At 25.0% G+C, this 24,278-nt stretch overlaps 2 protein-coding genes across 2 annotated transcripts; one reads left to right on the top strand and one right to left on the bottom strand.

Annotated features, from left to right (window-relative positions):
- Positions 1-1,377: 1,377 nt before the first annotated feature.
- LOC114125207 (PH-interacting protein) lies at positions 1,378-13,851 on the bottom strand. Its single transcript, XM_027988751.2, has 28 exons — positions 13,761-13,851; positions 13,445-13,586; positions 13,273-13,331; positions 13,087-13,116; positions 12,961-13,020; positions 8,740-8,884; positions 8,586-8,678; positions 8,366-8,526; positions 8,128-8,304; positions 7,873-8,024; positions 7,435-7,767; positions 7,143-7,353; positions 6,499-6,711; positions 6,194-6,419; positions 5,965-6,048; positions 5,774-5,894; positions 5,471-5,633; positions 5,110-5,397; positions 4,845-5,042; positions 4,568-4,772; positions 4,341-4,499; positions 4,013-4,263; positions 3,790-3,941; positions 3,338-3,568; positions 2,887-3,070; positions 2,612-2,708; positions 2,324-2,554; positions 1,378-2,262 (listed from the first exon to the last, which is right to left on the bottom strand). Exons 2-28 carry the CDS (start codon positions 13,500-13,502, stop codon positions 1,475-1,477), a joined length of 5,070 nt encoding a protein of 1,689 aa, XP_027844552.1. The 5' UTR covers positions 13,503-13,586; positions 13,761-13,851; the 3' UTR covers positions 1,378-1,474.
- Positions 13,852-14,021: 170 nt separating this feature from the next.
- LOC114125223 (DNA polymerase alpha catalytic subunit) lies at positions 14,022-24,144 on the top strand. Its single transcript, XM_027988769.2, has 27 exons — positions 14,022-14,195; positions 14,273-14,473; positions 14,551-14,750; positions 15,102-15,235; positions 15,478-15,661; positions 15,753-15,848; positions 15,926-16,029; positions 16,657-16,738; positions 17,570-17,734; positions 17,795-17,962; positions 18,028-18,204; positions 18,283-18,484; positions 18,689-18,960; positions 19,016-19,132; positions 19,801-19,865; positions 19,935-20,181; positions 20,241-20,447; positions 20,516-20,671; positions 21,176-21,424; positions 21,486-21,691; positions 21,772-22,033; positions 22,098-22,272; positions 22,326-22,437; positions 22,515-22,578; positions 22,647-22,781; positions 23,203-23,310; positions 23,775-24,144. The coding sequence occupies exons 1-27, from the start codon at positions 14,180-14,182 to the stop codon at positions 23,982-23,984; spliced, it is 4,314 nt and encodes a 1,437-aa protein (XP_027844570.2). The 5' UTR covers positions 14,022-14,179; the 3' UTR covers positions 23,985-24,144.
- Positions 24,145-24,278: the final 134 nt, after the last annotated feature.

The following is a 24,278-nucleotide window of genomic DNA, read 5'->3' on the forward strand; positions in this document are numbered from 1 at the left end:
CGTCTGTTTATCCAGTAAGCGACACCAGCTTCATTTGAACAGTCTTTTCAAAAAAATAAAGTTGATTAAAAGTAGATTAAGATCTACACTGAAACAAAATCAACTCGAACCATATTAATCACGGACTAAGATATACCTTAGTTCGTGATATTAATGTTACTATCACATGAAATAAATTGAAATAAATATTAATATAAAAATTAAAAACGAGAATGAAGCTGTTAACAATTAGGTATTGTGAAAATAGTTCACAATTATTAAAAGACGCATTGTTATTTAAATATTTAAGCAAATATATTTTATAATAATATATTATTTTGAGGTATAAAATAAGAAAATGTACCTACTACTTTAACCTAACTATATTGTTTACAATATAATAGTGAACTATGTGGGTGGGTACTAACAAACCGTAGATACGATTTTTTTCTGGGGGGGGGGGGTTAAAATATATTTATGATACAAATTACAAGTTATTAGTACGTTATTTTTATTTTGTTCTAACTATTATATAAAAGATTGGTGGGGGTAAAATACCCTTACAACCCCCCTCCCTCTGTAAATACGCCACTGCAACAAACTGAATTCGCTCCTATTAAAAAATCTTGTCACCGAATCCCAGTGATTAAAATAACGATTAATCAGTATTCAGTGTAGATCAACATATTCAAATATTCAATTCGAAATTGTGAGGTATATCGCGTATTGTACGAATGCCAATGTTTGTATCATAGGCATTTGACGTGCGTATAATATTTCGTATCTAGTGCGGTACTCGTTTTTAACAGGTTCAACAGAACAATAATAATTAGCACATGTCGCACATTGCCCAGTTATTTCAAAAATGTATAGTGTATACACAAAAAAACACACACATCATTGTAAAATCAATACACTCATCACTTCGTTCAGAATCTAAAACATTAAAAGCCTAAATAATTAAAAGTGAATAAATATTTAAAAACAAATATAGATACTTAAATACTTAATCATATATTTTAAAATTCTTCTTTTAATAAATATCATACAATTTTTTTCTTAAAATTGTCATAATTTTAAATATTCAACACAATTAAAATAAAATTTCCAAAATACGCCTGACCTGTATTATAAATTATAATCAATAGTTTAGACATTTAGTACTACCTATAACATAAGTATGTTATGCCTATCATGCTTATAAAAACAGTTAATTGAAAATAAAAGCTTAGATTTTCAAGACAACAATTTGAATTTCTACAATACAATATAATATCATACTAATAAATATAAAAATATAATTAGGCATTAAATGCATCTTAATGAACTAAAAATATAATTAAATTATTACATAGAATGTTAATTAACAATAATAATATTTGTCAGTAATTTTTGTAAATTGTATTAACAGTTAAAATAATAATAATAATAATAAAAAAAATAAGATATATAATACAAATTGTTAAGAAATGAGAAATGTTAACAATAACTTTAATTATCTTCGAAACAAATGTGCTTTGGCTTCTGCAGTTAATTTTCTAATCCGCCCTCTACTACTTACAGATACTCTTATATTAACACTATTTTCTTCATCGTCTTCATCATTGTCATCATCATTATTATCATCACTACTGCAGCTTTGATCACTACATTCTGTATAATTCCTTTTTTTTCTAGTCCTTGAGGCTTGACTTTTATGACGGGAAGATATTTTTTTGGAAAACTTTGGTGAAGGTTTCCAGTCATCAGCGCCTTCTTCACTACTTACACCAGATACATCCAACATTTTGGCATAATCCCAACGTTTTTTCTTTCTCAAATTTCTTGTTCCTCTCTGATCAGTTTCTTCAGTGTTTAAAAATCTTGACTGAGTAGCTCTAGCTCTAGTAGGTTGATCTTCTTCTTCATTGTCATCTTCATCATGAAATCTTGTAGGTTGCCTTCTAGTAATTGGAGGTACTTCAAATCTTTCTGCACATACTGGGAGTCGTCTACTGTGAGATGGTTTGGTAGGCATAACTTCATCATCACTTTCATCATCTTGTGGAAGTGGTTTAACTAATCGTTTTGGCCGCTGAGGTCGAGTGGGAGTATAATCATCATCTTCATCACTTTCATCATTATTCTCTTGTACACGATAAGTAGATTTACGAATTCTTGATGAATGACGCCTTAGTGGTGTTTCATCATCACTTTGAACTTCTTCTTTAACCTCACGACTAGTTGATGGCATATCAATAGATTTTTTTATTTTAACACGACTACTAGGTTCACTTCTCTCATCTAAAATTATTTTTAATTTATAAATTAAAAATTATAAATTAACTTAATAAATAAAACTTACTATGTGCATAACTAGTTGAAGGTTGATTAGGATCAAATTTTATTTCTTCTTCTGATGATGATTGATCTGTTGTTTCCTCTTTAATTGCAACTGTTCTTAACCTTCGTGGTCTTTTGGTTCTTAAATTAAAATCAGCATCACTTTCATCTTCACTTGGGGTATTGTCTAAGTCTCTTTGTCTTTTTAAGCGACATCTTCTTTGTGGACGTGAACTCAAGTGACTTACAATAGCTATTTAGAAAACATATGATGATTAAAAAAATTGTTGTCATTTAATATTTTACTTACATGTGGGGCGTCTGGATGATTGTTTTTCCCAATTCTTTAGTATTTGAGTTATGTTCTCTTCTGACATAACTATCATTTCTTGAGTAATTTGTTCCAACTTAAACATAAAAACATTTTATGAATGTTATAAAACTAAAATATGTTTAAGAATTTTTTAACCTGTCATTTCTGGGAAAATGGACTTAATGGATCATCAAATTATACAATTTAACTTTTTAAATATGCCATTATTTTAACTATTTTTGTATAACGATGAATTAAACAAAAATCTTTACCTTTTCATCAGGATAAAATTGAAAATAGGTTTGTGCGTTATTAAATACTCGTCTAACATCTTCACAAAAATCTAGAGGAGTTTTGTAATTATCTCCACGTAAATCTTCTCGAATGGTTGTTAAATTCATTGGTGTACTAACAACTCGTTCATAATCTGGATATTTACTATAATCAACAGGTTCCCTAAAATATAAAGTTATTTTAAATGAATATTCACTGTCAGTAAGTAACACTAAAATAATATATACTATTATTATGGACAATGATAAACAAAAAATTGCAATTAATTGGGATAGAAATTCATTATACATGAGTATAACTGATTGAACTTCAATTGATTACCATAACTCATAAGTATACAAATTTTTAATTAATAAGTACTAGCAAATAAAGCTAAATTTTTTTTCTATAAAATTAGATTAATTATTCATAAATTCTAAATAGTATTACCTGAATGGGGTACTATTTTTTGACAACCACATAAGTTTCAAAAAATTTTTACACTCCAATTTCCAATTAAAAGGCTGATTAGATTCTCGTCGACTTCTTTCTCTTAATGATCTAGGCCTTAATTTACGTGATCGGCCATCAGTTAGTACATTTTTTTTTTCTTCTTCATTATTTTTATAATTTTGTTGTAATTGGCGACACAGGGCAGGAACTTCAACTGGTGAAGAAGATCTGTAAAAATTTAAGCTTTAGTAAAATTGTAAAAAAAAGTTTAAATTATTAAAAATGTATACAGCTGACTCTTTTTAACATAAATAATTATTCAAAGATCACGACGAACAAAAAATTTAGCTTAGTAAAAAAATTAAGAACAAGAAATTTCACTTAAGATTAATATTTTCAATAATTATTGGGAGTAAAATATTATAAATACAAAAATCTGTACAACATACTTAATAATTTTTAATAAGATTTCAGTGATAATTTGAGCACTTCTCACGATATCACTACCTTCTTCATTGAATTTTTCAGCATTACTTGCTACATATCTAGCATCAAATTGTACAGCTGCTAGACGTCTATAAAAACGATTTTCTAATCTTGCCTAAAATTAAAATATTAAATAAACGAATTAAGTATTATTATTATGTTTTTAATATATGTAAATTACTTTACTTTTATAATTGATAGATCAATAGGATATTCCACAATATATGCATAAGATGGATACTCTTGAATATCGACTGGTGCAAGGAATGGTTCTGCAAGTGACATTCCCATAAGATCATGCAATCCTCTCAATATACGGTCACAAATTAAATCTCGAGACCCACTAGGCCATTCTTTATTACCAGATTCTGGTCGATATAATATATCTTTCATTTCTTTTGTAGTCACTGGCAGTGACATACCATTCAATGGTTCTCCTTTATTTAATACAAAAATAATTAAGAAACATAAATTATGAAAAATAGTAGAATACATTAATAAAAATAATCCATACTTTTAGGGTTTATAGGTTCCATATCCCAAGGACTTAAATTTTCTTTTTCACCATTATCCCAAAGAACTTGATAACACAAAAATGGTGAACGGGAAGTACTTTGTTCAACTATTTTACCACACCACCAAGCATTATCTATCATACTTCGGAATCGTTGACCTTCAATTAATTGAAATAATTAATGACTTGTAAAATAAAATTAAAATATTCAAAATAAATGAATAAACCTTCTTTCCAGTTTCTTGCTAATCCAGCTTCATATGTTTGTCGTAAAACTAAAAAATCTATTACATCTTGCATATCATGGTATTTTAGGTCAAAACTAAAAGAAGTATGATCACCATTTTCTTTCAATACAGCTAAGCGCAATCCACATAAACGAGGAGGTCTTATCTCGTATTTTATTCCAATTACTTTTACCATTTGAGGTTCCTTGTAATTAATTGATCAATTAATACTAAACATAATTTTTCAAATATTCTAAATATATTTAAAATTACTTACTTTAAGTTCTAATTCCCCCCATGGAGTAGATTGTGTTGTTTTTAATTTGTAAACTTTTTTTGCTTCTACTGCTTCTAAATATAATTTATAACCTTGTTCAAAAAACATTAAAATATCCCCCATTTGAGGACAATATGGTGATTTTTTTGGTAAAACTTCTGAAAACCATTCAGAAGGTCTATATATTTCTGGAACATCCTAATAAAAAAACATAATATATTATATAGAGCAATGAAAAAAAATTGTATAAATTCTTTACATTTACCTTTAGTACTTTTCGAGGAGGCACCGTTTTAGGTCCATCATGTGGAGATGACGGAGGTGATGGAGATGAAGGTGGAGTAGTAGGTCTTTTAACACGACGTCTTCGATGTTGAGTACGTTTAGGTGGTTCAAGATTGGTACCACTATCCGCCACCCAATCAGAATATTCAGAGCTAGTACCAGAATCAGAATCTGACAATGATTCAACTTTTTCATCTGAATCAATTCCATCAGTATAATCAGCATCTTCTTCTTGAGATTCTTCTGGATTAGATGACGATCTATTTTCCTAAAATATAATTTAAAAAATAATAGTACCTAATATTTTGGCTGCTTAATAAAAATATAACTTTTTAACCTACTTGTGGATCATTTTCTACATTAGTTGCTCTAGTACTATAAGAATGTTTTGCTTGAGGCTTTTTCTTTGGCTTAACAGACAAAACTTGAGGTTTTTCATCAATTACTAGTGGTTTAGCACTTTCTAAAGTAAACTCTTCTTCTTCCATAACACCCAAAGTTTTACTAGAAAATCATTTATAATTATACAACAATACATATTTATTGATTTGATGTAATATATTGTTAATCTTTAAAGAATACTGTAATAATAAAATAATTTTGCTTTTATTAAGTGGGACTTTAAAACGTTTATTTAAACATACATTCGGTTTTGAATTTGATCCATTATTGATGGTTTTAGTGGTTTACAAATAATTCTTGGTCTATTTTCAAATGAAAATGAACTACTATTTTGTTCTACTGATGGATGTAAACTAATAACTCCTAAAATGTAATGATGTTCATAATATTAATATTAATATATTATAATATAAAATAACAATATTTTACATACTTGACTGATTAGGTGAATTATTAGATAAATGCTCAACAGTGTTCATGTTAGCAGTTCCTCGAATTCCAATAACTTCAGTTCGGCCTAAAAATAAATAAATTGATGATAGAAATATTAATAATATTAAGGTATTTCAAATATTGAGCAAAGTAAGGAATGTGTTGTTTTAACAATGGTAATATTTTAATTATTAAATATTTAAAGATGATGTCTAACAAAGGTTACTAACCTAGTTCATTAATTATTACATCTGCCACTAGTTGTAAAAGCCCTTCATTTTCTTTTCCAGGAACGAGTTTTTGAATTTCTGGAGGATAAGGTGAACCGTCAGAGTCAACCAGAAATGGAGGAGGCATTAAATGTGGTTCCATGTTAGTTTGCTCATCTAATACAGAATGGTCAGCTGCCCGTAACAACGGTCTATAGTCAGTATGAAAAAATACTTCATATGGAACCTAGAACATATTTATTATTACTAAAAGTTATAAGTTAGTAAATAAGATAGAATATTAATATATTAATAAAATAATATACTTTTCTGCGAGGCGAGGGTATTCCTAGTCCATAAGTTAATAAATGACCTTGTGAATCAGTCACTGAAAACATTGTCCCATCAGGAGACCATTTAGCATCATATAATGCAGCAAAACCTTGACCTTCAATGGAATTTTGAAATGATACTAATACTTCACCAGTTATTATGTTCCATATAAATATCTTTCCATCATGACCAGCACTCAACAAAATCTTAAATAAAACAAATTTAATATTAAAATTTAAAAAAAAAGAAGATAGCAAATGGGTACTGTCTGCTGTAAACTAGGTGTCGAGTGGTTTACTATATGGGTATGTTAAATTTGAGTTCAATGATATACCTTTAAATAAGAAAAACAATTATTCGTTTTGTTTTTTTTTTTTTATTATTATTATAAAATAAATTACTGGGAAATTTTTAATTTAGAGTATTTCAACCTCAAATTAGATACAATTTTCTATCAAAAACCACCGAAAAAAATTGAATATTAAAGCTTGTTTTGATTACTTAACACGTACACACACTCAAAAAAAAAAATACACCTATATATTTGCAAAATCAATACATTTGTTAATCTATTAAGAATTAAAAATATATTAACTTATAAATATGTATCGTTATAACACTTAGGAGTTATACTAACCTTAGAATGAAATGGATGTGATTCTAAAACATATACTTCTTTTTTGTGTCCAGTCATTACTTGTAAAAGTTCAGTAGTACATGAATCCCAAACTTTTATAGTCATATCTGTACATGCAGTAATAATCCAACGGTCACTTTGATCCCAACATAAGTATGTTACAGATGGTTTAACTTGCTTAAGTTCCTCATCAGATTTTTTTTCCGCAAGACTAATAATTATTTAATATTTTTTTAATTGTTCATCTTTAAATTATGAAGTAAATATTTAAGTAAATTTTGTTTTAACTAACTTTTTATTTAACTTTGTTGTCATGTGTAATGTTTTATACTTCCACTCTTGATTTTTGTATGCCCAGATTAATGCTGTTCCATCTTTTGAACCAGAACTAAACCTTAAACCACTATGAGCCCATTGTATAGAGTCAACAGTATCAGAATGAGCTTCAACCTCCATTAAGCGTACTGGCGCTGATGCATCTGGTGATGGAGGTGTCATTTTGTAAACTCTAACATTATGATCAGCACTGCCTGTAGCAAACATTACACCACCAGCTGAAAAAGCACCACAAAGAATTTTGGCACTACCTGGTCGCATGCGTTCATTATAAACAGTTAAATTAGATCTGTAAAAATAAAAATACATTTTTAATTTTATAATAAGCAAATAAATATTAACTAAACAAATGCATAACAATCAAAGCTTCAAAAAATAAAATAATTAAACTCACTCAAAAATTGTATTTCCATTGTTAGATCGAAATGGCCAAAATACAACTGAACCATCAGTACTAGTTGAAGCTATATAACCAAGTCCATTAAATGTTTGAGGGCAAAAATTTACAGTTACAATCATACTAGCGTGTGCTACTATATGAGCAATCTAAATAAAACAAATAAATGGTAAAAATGATAAATAAGTGCAAACAACTGAATATTTTTAAATTTACTCCTATTTTTATTATAAAATTATCACCAAAACTTACTGGTCTAGCTGTTTGAAGACACCAGACTCTCAATACTTTGTCCATACTTCCAGCTGCAATTAATGTAGCTTGAGTGTTGATTGCTATATCTGTTATTTCAGCACTAGCTCCTCTTAATGTTGACAAGAGTCTTCCAGTATTTGCCTCCCATAATTTAACTAAATAATCATCAGCTCCCTGAAATAAATAAAAATATTAAATATTAAATAATACAAAATTTCATTTAAATATAACATACAGTAGCAATGTATCTGCCAGTTGTATCAAAACAGACACAGTAAACAGCAGTTAAATGGCCAAGAACTCGTCCATGAAATTCCACGTTTGAAAATTTGGATACAGGCAGTAAATATCTTTTATCAACTGAACCAGAAATTTCACGACCAAATAATACTTTGACTAAAAAATATAATTGAAATAAATAAATGGGGCACGTTGTGTAAATAATTTATGATTACCAATGTTTTGACCTCGAACATGTAAAGGAGGCAATGGCAAAGAACTATGTTGCCGTGTAATACAATCAGCAAGTGATAGGTATTTACGTTTTTCTAGAAAACAGGAAATCATTTCAAATACAAATTAAAATAATATAGTTTATGAAAAATTTACTTTGAGTATTAACAAGTGAAAAGCTTCCTTTTCCAAGTAATGAGAAAACCACTGGAACTGAGGACTTTTCATAGTTGCTCAATAATCGGATGCGTTTACAAATATCTAATAAGTGATCAGATTTAATATGATTATATTTTCTTTCCTAAAACAAAAATATTAAAAATAGTATTACAAAACACGTTTTACTAGAATTGGTAGGCTAATATGGCCTACTGGAAAATATTAAAATGGTCCTCCATATGGAAAAAACCACTCAGTCCAATCATTAATTACTATAAACTAACTAAATAAAATATTTACTGTTAATACCAATAACAAATTTTTTTTAATTATCAATTTATTTTAAGTTAGTTATATTAGTTACTAGTTATTTCTCAATTATTAACTTATAGTACTTTATATATTTATTATTTCTTGAAAATTAATATTACTCTAAATTCAGAATATCTTTTTCAACTTTATTTTTTTTATTTTCCTAATCCGTTCAATTATATTTATTTATATCATATTATTAAGTTATTGTTATAAGTTTTTGAGTCAATGTCAACTTACTGTAGAACGGTATGAATATGTTCTTGGTAAAAATAGGCTATAGCATAAAATTAATTTAAGTGTATTGAAAATGTCATTGTTACATTATGTATATAAATATATATATTATAATATATACTAACATAGTAACATAGTATGTAATTAATATAATAAAATATCACATGGTTTCAAATCTCATCTCCGTGAAAGGATCTTTGTATTGTATTGTTAAGTTTAGCCTAGGATTATACATTATACACTTTTTTTCTATAAACTAATTTAAAATTTTAGTTAATTTAACAAATAAATTTTTTTTTTCATTGATAATTACAGAAAAAAAATTTGAAAAATTCTCACATCTATAAATAGCTTAAATAATAGTTAAAATATTTTGAAAATTATATACAATTATTAAAATGCTAATCTAAAATTGTTATAAATTTTAGTAACTTATGGTTTTATTAATTTTTCAACTACAATAAAATAAGAAAGTCAATTCTGTTTAAACATGTTTCAAGTAAAAGTTCCGTTTTACCCAATTTTATTTTTTTATTTTCTTAATTTATAAGAAAATTATACTTAATTTTTTTACATTTAACCCTTCTAAGATCAATGAACCAATATCAATTAACTTTGAACCAATAAAGAAATTGAAGTTAAAAATTAGATCACCTTTTTTTTTTTACACTTAGTTCATTAAAGGTAACGTTGTACCCTACACGTTGTCTCCATCTAACTGCCAACAACATAATACGTTTTTATTCTCCAATTTCAATAGTGATTTTTGACATTAGAGTGAATTTACCTATTATCAAACTTTTAGTAAGGACAATAACTGTATTCATTGTTTTTTTTTTAATTTTTAAGAAACTTTTGATTATGAAAAATGTTTGGAAATGCTCATGATTTGCATAAAAAAACCAATGAGAGAACACAGATAATATTTTTCCCTAAAAGTATAATTTATTCTAATAATATAACTAAAAGCATACTATTGAAACTGGAGAATGAAAATTTACTGTCTTACACATGTACGATGGAGAGAACATATGGGTATATGACGTCCTCCTAAGAAAACTAATTGCCAGTGACCAATTTTTGTTGGGCGATGGTCAGACAATACCCATTTGTCAATTCCTACCAAGTCAATCATCTATTAGTCTACCATATAAAATGAAGAAATATCTCTATAAAATAGTTAGTCACTGACTACACTTCTGAACTTAAACAGTATATAAAAGATGACTCTTCAGACACAAAAAAATCGTCCAATACATACATTAATATATTGTTTTTCTCAGAACCTACAAACACAAATTGTCTAATTTCTATTATAATATTATAATTAGCAATTGCTAATTGATACTCTATATTCTATAATATTACTATGCATATTTAATTGTCAAAGTATCAAATAACAGACTCAATGCATGTAAATATACTGTGCAAATCCAAGTTTTCCAATAGTTTCAAAACTTCCTTCATCTTATAGTAAAATTCAAGATATTAAAAAACTTATTTAACAAGTTATCTGTTTATTATATTTGTGTATATTTATTATTACGCAAAAAAAATGTAACTTAACAAATTCTAAAAAATTGAAAAATTAAAATATCAATGTACAACTTGCATCTATTAATGTAATAATACTTATAAGAAGATTTAAAAAAAATTTAATATTTTAATTTTAATACTGACCAAATCATACTGCATTTAATAACAAGGTAAATGAACCTATTTTTCTTCTATGGTAAATTTGATATTTAAAACTGACGATCAATGATCAAAAAATTGTTTTAAATAAATAGGAACATACAAAATATCTTCACTAATGTAATTTTTCTTGATTTTATTATAATATTAAATAATAAAAAATGTACAAAAATAAAATAAATTAAGATGATAAGTATATTAAACATAGGTAAACATGTTACGGGCAAAGTAGAAAATTCAGACATTGTATAACAATGCCTGAACATTTAGGCCAGTGTAAGAATAATAATTTTAATACTCAAATTGTTCATAAATTAACCAGGCAAAGTAAATTAAATACAGCGCGCTGCACACATTTATACGTAACAATATCACTATAAAACTATGCTTAAATATGTTATTCGTACGCAACAACGGAATAGCTGCGATAATACAAACCAATCCGTAATCTTAACGATAAAGTAATCAATACTGATCATATAGTATATTACACGAACATTATGGTTATCTAAAATCTAGATAATATTCCATAAACCAATCTTTAAATTCATATTCGATATTTTCTAATGATAGTCACAATGGCGACATTGGATAGTCTATCATTAGTTGCAGCATGTGGTATTGTTTTTTTTCTTTTGGTCAACGTTTCTTACTATTTTTTAAGTATTTTTGTACTATTTTCTATCATAAAATGGAAAAAAAGTTTAATGAGAAGTTTAACAACATTTTATTCATGTCAAACCACTTTTAGATAATATTAACAAAGCTGTGCAATTTAATGATTTTTCTGTAAGATGTTTTATTTAATTTTGTATACATTCAATATTTAATCTAAAGTGCCCAAATCTAATTGGACACTGTATAAAATGCTCGGGAAATATTAAGTAATTCTAACTTCATCTTTGAAAATCAGGCATTGTACATAGTGCCTGACTTTCTACTTTACCCGTAACATAGATACATAATAAACAGAATTTCTGCATAAATTATTTTTATAAATATCAGAACATACTAAACATACTTATAAATCTAAATAATATATTTTATGATATACATATCAAATATGTTGGTATTGAAAATGTTACCCACGTGTAAATTATTTAACATAATGAAAAGATATTATAATTTAATAATTAAATATAGTTTGAATATTTATCTTTAATTATTTGTATAATTAATTATTAGATTTTCATTTAAATTGTAGAAGAAATGAAATATATTAATTAAAATTTAATTAAATAGTATTTTTATTTCAGATCTAATAAACTCATCAAATCAATCATATATTTTTTAAATAAGAATATTTGTTTGTCACATCAAAACATTTGTGACAAAGTGATTAAGTTTTAAAATTAGTTTTTACAAGAGTTACAACAGTTATGCAAAATAGATTAAAGAATGTTATTGATTTAAATTGTCTGAGCAATAAAGTTACCTTGTCAAGACTCCATTTGAAGATATAAAAATATTTACTCAGTGAATCACCCGGATAGTTTGGCATAGCAAATTGAGGAATACTACTGCTAGATATATTTTTCTTCCATCAAATATACATTTATTTTGTAAAATTATTTCTTTAAAAAATTACTAATTAATAATCATAATTCCAAAACTAATAATTTAAAAAAAAATATTTGTTATTAAATGCATAATAGTTTGATAAACATAATGATTTAACTTTTTATTTTTAGATAATATCTTCTATTAGTAAGTATTATTTCATGAGTATGCGCAAATTATACATAAACACATTAAAATTTTGAATTTTTAAAAATAATTTTAAAAACCTAATTTTCTAAGCATCACAACAAGTATACACAAATTTGATATGCAGTAATCATGTTAAAGACTTATAATAAACTTTAATCATTAATATCCCAACACTAACGGTTAAATTTATTTATTCATATTAATTTGTTATTGAATGTTTATCATATTAAATATTTTATATAATAATATATAAATAAATAATACCAATTCATCAAACGTTTGTTGGTTTTCTTCTCCTAAAAAATCAATACGTGTTGGTAGGATCTAAAAATAAAATATTTTTTTATTAAAAATACAATTTATTTATAATTGTTCAAAATTATATCTTACATTTGATTCGTTCAAATCCAATTTTAATGCCTGTGAATAAAAAATAAAACAAATAAAAAATATTAACAAAAATAAGTTGTAAGTGTTAAGATTTTTTTGATATTTAAGCTGTATAATATGCTTTATATCTATTGCAATAAGTATCTTAACATTAAATATTTTAAAATACATAAACAAATATCTTACTTCAAAAGCATTTTTAAATTGGCTATCCTTCAGAAACTTGGCAATCAAAAAGAATAACTCTACAATTAAATACATTTTTCTAGTTAATAGTTATTCTGGTGAACAAATTAATAATAAATATATTTGAAATTCATGAAAAGTTATAAAGAAAATATGTTTTATTATTTCTTACCAGATTTAATACTGTCGTTTTCTTCTTGCATGACTTCAAACGTTTTATCCAAATCCATGGCATTGAATCATTTATTGTAAAGTTTTGTTTAAATCTGTATCACAATATAGGTTGGTATGTCGATAATATTGACGACTGAAGACTAAATATTAAAACATCGAGTTAAGGAAATAGTCCTTTGAAAATATTATCAAACGTGTGCATTTATCAATATCACAATGATTTAAAATTCTAAAATGTATACAAAACTACAAAAAGTACCATACACAAAAACATAAGAAGAAAACCGAATTTTCGACTACTACTTAGTACTTACTAGTTACTGTATTATAATTCAATGATTTATTTTAATAATGGTGAATGATAAACACTGTACATAAACAAACATGATGCATATTATCACCAGTTGTAATTGTATCAATATCTATTCTGTGGTATCATCATTTAACATTTTTCAGATATTTATTTATTTTCAATCTATAACCATGGTTATTCTTTGTGTTAAAAAATGGTTATCTGCTTATTGGCGGGAAATCTTAGTTATTTTAGGTTATGTTGTGTTATTTTATATTAAATATCAATATTATGAATAATAATTGTACAATTTAGTATTTACAGAAAATTACATTTTGCAATATTGAAATTTTTTTATTCTGAATTATAAATTTTAATTATAGTTTACTAAATGCTAAAAATTTAAAATATCCACTGTGTTCATAATTAATTATTTTTAAAATGAGTGATAATCCAGGTAAGTTTTTATTTAATTTAAAAAAAAGTGATTCATGATGAACTTATAGTTTAATCTTATACTTACTTACCAAACAGAAACATCTAGACCAAAACGACAAAAAGTTGGACAAACAAGTCGTTTTGAAGCATTAGCGAAATTGAAAAAGTTAAAAACGGATGGAACTAAGCATAAATATGAAGTAGAACCTATGAAAAATGTTTATGAGGAAATTTCAGAACAAGAATACACAGATAGGGTGGTTAAACGACAACAAGATAATTGGATTGTTGATGATTGTAAATAAATTTAATTTACTTTACATAAGAAAATCAATAATAATGTTAATATTTGAATATTAAATTTTTTCTACTAGTTGATGTTGATGGATATGTTGAAGATGGAAGAGAAATTTTTGATGACGATTTGGACGAAGAATCTATTGCTAAAGAGGAAAAAAAAGGAAGAGGTAAAAAAAGAAATAGAGCTGATAAAAGCTTTGAAGAAGATCTTCCCTCTTCAAATAGAGATATCCAGAAAATGTTTGCTAATATGCCTGTTAAAAAAAAAAAAGAGGTAAGTAAACTAGATATTTTTAATTTACTATAGAATGTGTTTTAAATTTAATTATTGAACAGACTACAGTTTATAGAAGTGTTTGTCAACCTTTTTTAAGCAAAACTTCTTTGTCTGTTATTATATTTTTTGATACTAGTCTTATTTGGCTTTTTATTTTATACTATATCTTTGTTCTTAAAGTAAGTTTGTATCACGATTAAAGATCTTTAATCGTGGTTTGTATTAAGTCAATTGTAATCTTTTAGTTAAACATAATACCTAAATTAATTATACAATTATTATTTTTAGTATATCTTTTATAAAATGTATATTTTTTATATTCATACTTTAAATAAATTCGTTTATTAGGTGCCAGTTAATTTAGATGAAGACGATATTCTTGGTGATTTAATACAAGAATTGGATAAACCAGTAATTACAAAAGCTACACGATTGGTTCATAATAAAGTTACTGAAAAAATTAAAAGAGAAAATCAAACTAGGTAAAGTTAACAATTTTCATTATTATTGTAAAATTGAAATAAGTATTTTTAATATCAAATTTAAGTTTAAACATTTTTTAAATTTCTAAAAATAATTTCTTTTATATTTCCAAAATATTAGCTATATTTTAAAACTCACATAAGTTATAACATGAATTTGTCTGAGAAGAATTTTAGTGAATTTTATCCTTGCAAGCTTAAACTAATTAATATTTTAATTTTGATTACTTATTATTTTACAGAGGATATTTAGAATCATTTTCTACTGGATTAAAATCTCCTCGGCCACCTGTTAATAAAAATATTATAAAAACAGAAAAAGCCAATGAAAATATAGAAAATCAAAGTTTCAAATTAAATGAACACAATGATGTTAATAAAAATAATTGTGAAACTAAAGAACTTAGTGCTGAATCAATAAAAAAAGTATATTATAATAATTAAGTTGATGATAAATATAAGATTCAAATTAGTAATATTAATCAATTTTTTTTTTTTTTGTTTATTTAACATTCAGCCTGTATCACTAACAGAAAATACCATAAAACAAGAATTATTTGATGAAAGTATGGATGATTGTATTGATGATTTTGATTTTGAAGAAGCGATCCAGGTATATTATATAAATATCTAAAACAATGGGCATGTATAATATTTGTAATTATAACTAACATCTTCAAATTTATTTAGGCAGAAAAAAGTTTTATGGAACTAGAAGAATTAAATATAAAAAAAGAGTTGACAAAAACTGAAATTAAAATTGACTTTGAAGAGACTAAATGGCCCATTGAAAAGTAATACTATTTTCTCATTTTTATTTTTTAAATAATTTGGTTGTAATTGATGGGGGGTTTTTTTTACAAAGTAAAATTATTGATAGAGTTTTGAAACTTATTTAATTTTTAATTAATAATTTAGAGTAAAACCTCCTTAATATTATTTAAAATAATATTGTTTATTGTTTCTTTTTCTTTGATTCAATAATTCCAAAATGATATTTATTTAAAATAAAAATTGTATGTTGCTTATATTTTTACTAATTTTTACTGATTTTTTAAACGGATAATCTAATAAAAATTCTTAGGATACTATAAAATATTATTAGTGTTGCATCTTTATTATAACTATACATACATTTATGTGAATATTTTCATAACTATTAGTAATTAAATTGTATTTTGCCTTGTTATTTTGAATACTTGATAGTTCAAAGTGTATTTATGCACTTAACTGTGAATTATGCATAGTCAATTGTATAATTATATCTTTGTAACAGATTGTTAGTTAATCAAACAAATTACTCAATTTGATTATAAAAATATACTTTTAACTTCATAAAATGTAAGAATAATTTTTGATTATATTTTAAGTAATGAAATACATTATTATTACAATTTTTAATGTGGTTTAAAATTAAATAGTGTTCAAGAGGAAGAACAAGTTGCTTTACCACATGACATTTCTTCTAAATTGCCTTTGACAACAGATAAGAATGGAACTCAAGTTTGTCATCATTTTTACTTATTTATGATACAGTACACATTTACAGTGGCGCAACCAGAGGAGGGGGGTTGTAACTCTTCCTCCCAAAAAAAAAAAAAATTCTCTGAGGCCACAGTACATCTCACAATATATATTATATTAGTGTAACTCACCAAAAAAATTTTTTCAAGTTGCGCCACTGTACATTAAATTAGTGATGGGCATAATCGAATGATTTCGATAATCGAATGATTAGTAATCGAGACATTTTCATAATCGAGAGAATCTCTCGAAAAATCACTCGAAATTAAAATCGTTTTTTTCCTATGAAAACAATAATCGAATGATTAGTAATCGAGTGAATATCTGAAATTAAAATAATTTATTCGTATGATAAGAATAATTGACTATTATTACGTATTGAGAGAATCAAAAAATTATTCTTATTTATAAACATACATTGCATTATCTGTATTTATTTTTACAACCCATTAAAAATTAAAATATACTAAATCAAATATCAATTACCAGATAATAAATAATAATTCAAAACATTTCAAAATTCGGTTACTTTAATTTCATAATGGAAATTATTTGATTACTCGATTATTTTTCTCATAATCTAAATATCTCGATTCTTTTTCATAATCGAGATATCTCGATTATGCCCATCACTACATTAAATATTAATTATATATTTAAATTCATTAGTTATACTCATTTAAATAAGAATACATTTAAAAATAATAGTATCAAAATATATTTTCCATTGATTTTATATAATGATGTTTACTGTATTTAATTATTGCTGTTATTATTCATTAAATAACAATTTGTATAATTTAATCTTAGGTTTTTCGTTTTTTTTATTTGGATGCATTTGAAGATGTGTTTAAACAACCTGGAGTTGTATTTCTTTTTGGCAAAGTGAAACCTGTTAATTTTGATACATATGTAAGCTGTTGTGTAGTAGTTAAAAACATTGAAAGAAGAATGTTTCTACTTCCAAGAAATACAGTAAGATCTAAATTTAAATTTAAAAGTATTTATATTTATTAAATTACTATATTATTACAGACATCTGACAATGAAGAAGTAAAAATGGTTGATGTATATAATGAGTTTAATAATCTCACTGATAAGTACCAAATCCAAAATTTTAAATCGCGCAAAACTACAAAAAAATATGCATTTGATCTAGCTGATGTTGCAGATGAAAGTGAATATCTGGAAATAAGATATTCTGTTAGTAAATATTAAAATAAATATTAAATTACAATTTTCTTATTAAGTTTTTGTTATTTTTCTAGGCTTCACATCCACCTTTGCCTGAAGATTTAAGTGGAAAAACATTTAGTCGAGTATTTGGTACAAATACTTCATTCTTAGAACTTCTACTTTTAGATCAAAAGATTAAAGGGCCTTGTTGGTTAGATATTAAAATTCCACAACTTTCAAATAATCCTATGAGTTGGTGTAAAATAGAGGTAAATATAATATATTTACATTGAGAATTTTTCATTTTGCATTTTACTAATTAATATTCAATAAATTATATTTTATAGGTAGTATGCCTAGATATGAAAAATATTCAATTAGCACCTACTGCTTCACCGCCACCTGTAGTTATAATGACATTAAATCCAAGAATTACGTACAACAAAAAAACAAAACAAAATGAAATAATAATTATAAGTTGTTTGGTGCATACACATTTCCCATTAGATCAAGCTCCACCAACTCCTCTTCATAATCAATTTTTTTGTGGTAATTAAAATTATATTTTATTATTATTTGAAATGTTATTGGTTATACTATTTCACTTTCTAATAATATATTTTGCCTATAAAATATATATTTTAAAATTTTGCAAATTTAAATTGTTATTTTACATAACTATAAAACTATTTTTATATCAATAATTTACAACTACTTAATTATAGTTAAAATACATTTTCATTTTTGAATTAGCGATATCACGACCAAGTAATGTACCATGGCCAGTCCGATATCAAGAAGAATTAAAAAAATGTGGAGATCCTTCTAAAATTATAAAAATGGATTCAGAAAGAGCATTGCTAACCTTTTTTCTTGCCAAGTTGTCGAAAATTGATCCAGATATGATAATTGGACATGATATATGTAGTCACATATTGTCAACGTTTGTAAATCGTTTAGAAGCTAATAAAATACAAAATTGGTCAAAAATTGGTCGTCTTCGTAGAACTTTATTTCCCAAAAAAGTAATTATAACATAATTAATATACCAACATTTTATTTATTGATATCAATTTTTAGGGGAAATTTATTACTGAAAAAAGTGTGCTCAGCGGCAGATTGATTTGTGATACTCAAATTTCTGCAAAAGAATTAATTAAAGCAAGGAGTTATGATTTATACTCATTATCTGAGCAGGTATGTTTTATTGATAAATCAGTAGTTATTAATTATACTAACAATTAAGATTCGTGCAGAGTAAGAAAACTATTAGTTTAAAATTAATGTATGTATTTCTTTTAAATATTTTTGGAACATTTCATAAAACATTCCTTAGATTTTATAAATAAAGTTAGTATAAATTATACTTAAATGATTCATTTAATTATGATTTGTGTACAAAGTAATAATAATAATAATAATGAAAAGTCCAAATTAAAAAAATATACCTATTTTATTAATTTTATAATTTTATTTTAACTGTATTTTTTAAACTTTTTGAAAATTAAATTAAACTCATTTTTCTTTCTTAATTAATATTTGCAATATAGTGAAAAGTTTAATTAATATCAAGCTACATCAAACATAACTATTATTTAAGCAACACAAATTTAATTCACTTTCTTTCATATTAATGTGCTTATTTTAAAAGTTAAAGTTTAAAAATTATAAATAGATATATATTTAATAACATCATTAAATAATTAAATATTAGTTGCACAGAAATTATTTTTAAAGTTTGATTTATTGTTGATATTTAATTTTAAGTTATAATAATAGTGAACCTTGCATAAAAGTAAAGTTAAATAGACAAGATTTAACATCTTTATTCTATTTGTTTTTATATAATTAATTTTAACTTGTAGATTCTCAATGTCAAAGAAAATGAACAGTTTAATTTATCTGATGATGAAGTTAGTTATATGTATTGGTATGTATCTGGAATAAATTAATTCATAAAAATATAAAGAAATTTTAAATATATAATATAAATTTACAGTTCCGCTGTATCTTTAATGCAGCTGATCAAATTTACAATTATGGATACTTCTTGCATAATGCGCCTCATGTGTCAAATGAATGTACTACCTTTAGCACTTCAAATAACTAAAGTCGCGGGAAATTTACTATCCAGAACCTTAATTGGCGGCCGTGCCGAAAGGAATGAATATCTATTATTACATGCCTTTAATGAAAAAGGGTATATACTTCCCGATAAACAGTATAAAAAAAGACCACTGAACAAAGTAAAATTTTTCCATATGTATACATTTATAATATATTTACATTCTCTAAATGTAATTAGAATGAAGACAATGCAGAAGAGGATTCTAATAAAAAAAATGGCCGTAAAAAAGCTCAATATTTAGGAGGTCTTGTACTTGATCCAAAAGTTGGTTTCTATGACAAAATGATATTATTAATGGATTTCAATTCACTTTATCCTAGTATAATTCAAGAATACAATATTTGCTTTACTACAGTTAGCTTTCGAACATTGCTTGCTCAAGAGGTTTGTATAAATTGTGTTATTAAATTTTTAGTTTAATTTATTAACATTTTTTTTTTTTTTTTTATTAGGGTGATGATGAAGTAGCTGAATTATTAAAGTTAACTCCAAATCAATCTGTTGCTCGTGGAATTTTACCTGCTGAAATTAAGTCATTGGTAGATTCTCGAAGAGAAGTAAAGAAATTAATGAATGATCCAAAAATATCTGCTACACTTAAAGAACAGGTGATTTAATTTATTTTTTATTATCTAAATAATTTCATTTTAACTTAAAGTATGACATAGTTACTGTTATTAGTTGATAATTTAGTTAAACTAATTTGCTTAAAAATTAAAATATCAATATAAGTTTATATGCCCATTTACCATGATAATATTATTACCTTTAAGTTTGATAATAGGTAAATTGTCTCTAATATTAAATCTAATAGCATACAATTGATTCCGCTGAACACAAATTTGCTGTCTATAAGACTGAAACAACACATGTGGGTATTAAGTCCTTTTACGTGTATATTAGTATGAAAAGTGTATTACAAATATACAAAATACAAATAAGTATTAATTTAATTAAAAAATGTATAGAGTAAAATGTGTTTAGTTTAATGTAGATTATATACAAATATTCAATTAAAGACCAAAATATAAATAAAACATTGATTATGAAATAAAATTTAAATGTAAGGTTTACGTTTTAAACTATATTTTGTATTTTTAATTTTGTTATAGTATAATTTGAGGCAAACTGCACTAAAACTTACTGCCAATAGTATGTATGGATGTTTAGGATTTACTCATTCCCGTTTTTATGCTAAGCCATTGGCTGCATTAATTACTGCTAAAGGAAGAGAAATATTAATTAGTACTAAAGCATTAGTTGAGAAACTATCCTTTGAGGTTATTTACGGAGATACAGATTCATTAATGATTAACTCAAACTGTGTTGACTACGATCAAGTTATGAAAATTGGTTATAAAGTATGTATTTTGTATAATATACTGTTTTCTCGTTATTAAATATTTATTATTTTAATTTTAGATTAAAGCTGAAGTCAATAAAATGTATAAACAAGTGGAATTAGATATTGATGGAATTTTTAAATATATGTTATTATTAAAGAAAAAAAAATATGCTGCTATATCTATATCAAAACTACCTTCAGGTGAATTTATAACTAAGGAAGAGATCAAAGGGTTGGATATTGTGAGAAGGGATTGGTCACAACTATCACAAGAAGCTGGACGGTAAAATTACACTTATTATTCAACCATATGTTTTAATCATAATACCTATATTTGCTAATTAAACATAATTTAATAAATAGATTTGTCTTGAGACAAATATTATGTGATCAGTCTCCTGAAGAAAGAGTATCAAATATTTGTGCTCAATTGGAAAAACTTAGAGCTGATTGTGAGGGAAATAATGTTCCACTTGGACTTTTGGCCATTAGTAAAACATTAACTAAAGCCCCTCAAGATTATTCAGATGCTAAAGCATTACCACATGTAGCCATTGCTCAACGCCTGAATAAACAAAGTATTAAATTTAGACAAGGTGATACTGTATCATACGTTGTGTGTGAAGTAAGTTAACTTTTTTATTTTTATTGATAAACTGTAGTTAAGAAATATGTGTTATAATTAATAGGATGGAACAAATCTTGCATTTACTCAAAGAGTTTATCATGTAGATGAGCTAAAAAACAATACAAATTTAAAAATTGATTTTAAGTATTATTTATCACAACAAATACATCCAGTAATAATGAGACTATGTGCACCATTAGAAGACATTGATGCTAAAATGATTGCTGAATATTTAGGTTTGGTTGTTGTCATCTTATGATTTTGCAAAATATAATTATTTTTTTATTAGGCCTTGATCCTGCACAGTACCAAAATCAAAGGACAAAGACCATTTATGAGAATCCACTTGATGAAACTGGAATTGATTTGGATGATGCAACGAGATTTAGTGGTTGTGATTTGTGAGTATTAAATTCCTAATATGTACATTAATACTATTAAATGTTGAATTAATTAATATTTTAAATCATACATTTAGATTTAAATTCAAATGTTTTGGTTGTAAAACTGATCTACAAATATTGGCACCAGCAATTAAAGAGGTATTATTCAAATTATAATTTATTTTGCTTAAAAATATAATTTGATCTGATTTAACTTAATGTTTTAGCAAAATGGCAAATTAGAATTTTCCTTGGGAAGATGTTCTAATTTAGAATGTTATTTTCCACCATTTAAATATATTGGGATGTTGGAAAATATTTTATGGACAAATATAAGGAAACATTTAATGAAGTTTTATAAGGTGATTATTTTTTGTCTGGATTTTATTTTGATAATCCTATATACAGTAAAACTTACCTTAATGAACCTTCTTTAATTTAATAAGAACATTTTCACTATTTTTTTATTTGGAAATCTTTGAATAAGCTATACCTATTTAAAAATAATGATAAAACACTCCCTAGATATACTGTCACACAGATAACAAACTCGTTGTCAACACCTATATATTAAATCATTTAAAACACAAATTATAAGGTAATACTATAACCATATGCTAACTTAACGATAATGACTAAAATATAAACATCATATTTAGCTATGTTTTGTTTGTTTTTTTTATTTACTGATTTTGACAAACCTTTTATAAATTTCAAATATTTACTCCCCCTGAATAGCATACATAATTGCTCATGTTTAATTTGTTTTAATATTTTTTTTAGAGTTACTATGTATGTGATGAAAGTACTTGTGATTATAAAAGCAAATATTTGCCACATACAAATAATGAAACATGTTTACAATGTGAATCTGGAACATTGAAAAAAGAAGTAAGTATCTCAGTAAATATTTTATATCACATTTGTTTGTAATTTCTCAAATTAAGTATTTAAAATATATTTAAACGTGAAACCAATTAAATATTATAGTCTTGGTATCTTAAAATTTAATACCATATCATTTCCTCCCTTACTACATAATTTTTTTTATAATAACTGAAAAATACTAAACATATCATTGAACTCAAGTTTGATTATAATTCAAAGTGTAACATAAACTTAAATATTTTTTATCAATAATCATGTGTATAAATATAATTTTTTATAAAAAAATGTAATTACCACTTAATATATAAAACACTTTTCTTTGGTATAGTTTCAATTATATAAACCATGGTTAAATAATCTAGAATTGTTATTTATTATATCATTATATTAATTTTCCCCTTTAATCAATTATTTATTTACTTAATGAATGGACAATAAACTAATTTGATATATATTTTTATTTTTAGTATTCAGCTGGCGAGTTATTGCATCAATTAAGATATTATTTGTTTTTATTTGACATTGACAAAGTATTGTACAGAAACAAGGAAATAAAATTATCAAATGAGGATCCATTATATATAGCTTATAATAGATTAAAAATTAAAGTTCAAAAAGTGCTTAAACATCATGATTTCTACTATGTTAATTTAAAAGAAATATTGGGCAAATATTAGTTAATATTGAATTTTGTATAATACACTTACCTATTTTATTATTAATTAATATTGATAATATATCTATTATAATTTTACTTTTGTCATAAAACCCAAAAAAAACCATTTTGTATGCTTATTATTTATTATTTATCATTATTTAAATTTTATATTTTTACTCAACATATTTAATGATAAATTACTTTTTTCGATTGTATTATATCTAGTATAAATTATAACAGCTATTAATTGAATAAATAATATATTGTAGAATTTGTATATTAAATGTTGTATGTTTAAGATAAACCCATTTAT

Source organism: Aphis gossypii, chromosome 1 (assembly GCF_020184175.1).
Source record: "Aphis gossypii isolate Hap1 chromosome 1, ASM2018417v2, whole genome shotgun sequence".
In the NCBI taxonomy this organism is placed as follows: Eukaryota; Metazoa; Arthropoda; class Insecta; order Hemiptera; family Aphididae; genus Aphis; species Aphis gossypii.

Coding starts and splice junctions, on each gene's coding strand:
- LOC114125207 (XM_027988751.2), bottom strand. CDS start 13,502: ATGGATTTGGATAAAACGTTTGAAGTCATGCAAGAAGAAAACGACAGT. Junction 7,768..7,872: donor AATGGAAATACAATTTTTGA/GTGAGTTTAATT, acceptor TTATTTTTACAG/ATCTAATTTAACTGTTTATA. Junction 6,420..6,498: donor TACCCTCGCCTCGCAGAAAA/GTATATTATTTT, acceptor AATATGTTCTAG/GTTCCATATGAAGTATTTTT.
- LOC114125223 (XM_027988769.2), top strand. Junction 18,205..18,282: donor TGAGTTGGTGTAAAATAGAG/GTAAATATAATA, acceptor TATATTTTATAG/GTAGTATGCCTAGATATGAA. Junction 22,034..22,097: donor TATCATACGTTGTGTGTGAA/GTAAGTTAACTT, acceptor TATAATTAATAG/GATGGAACAAATCTTGCATT.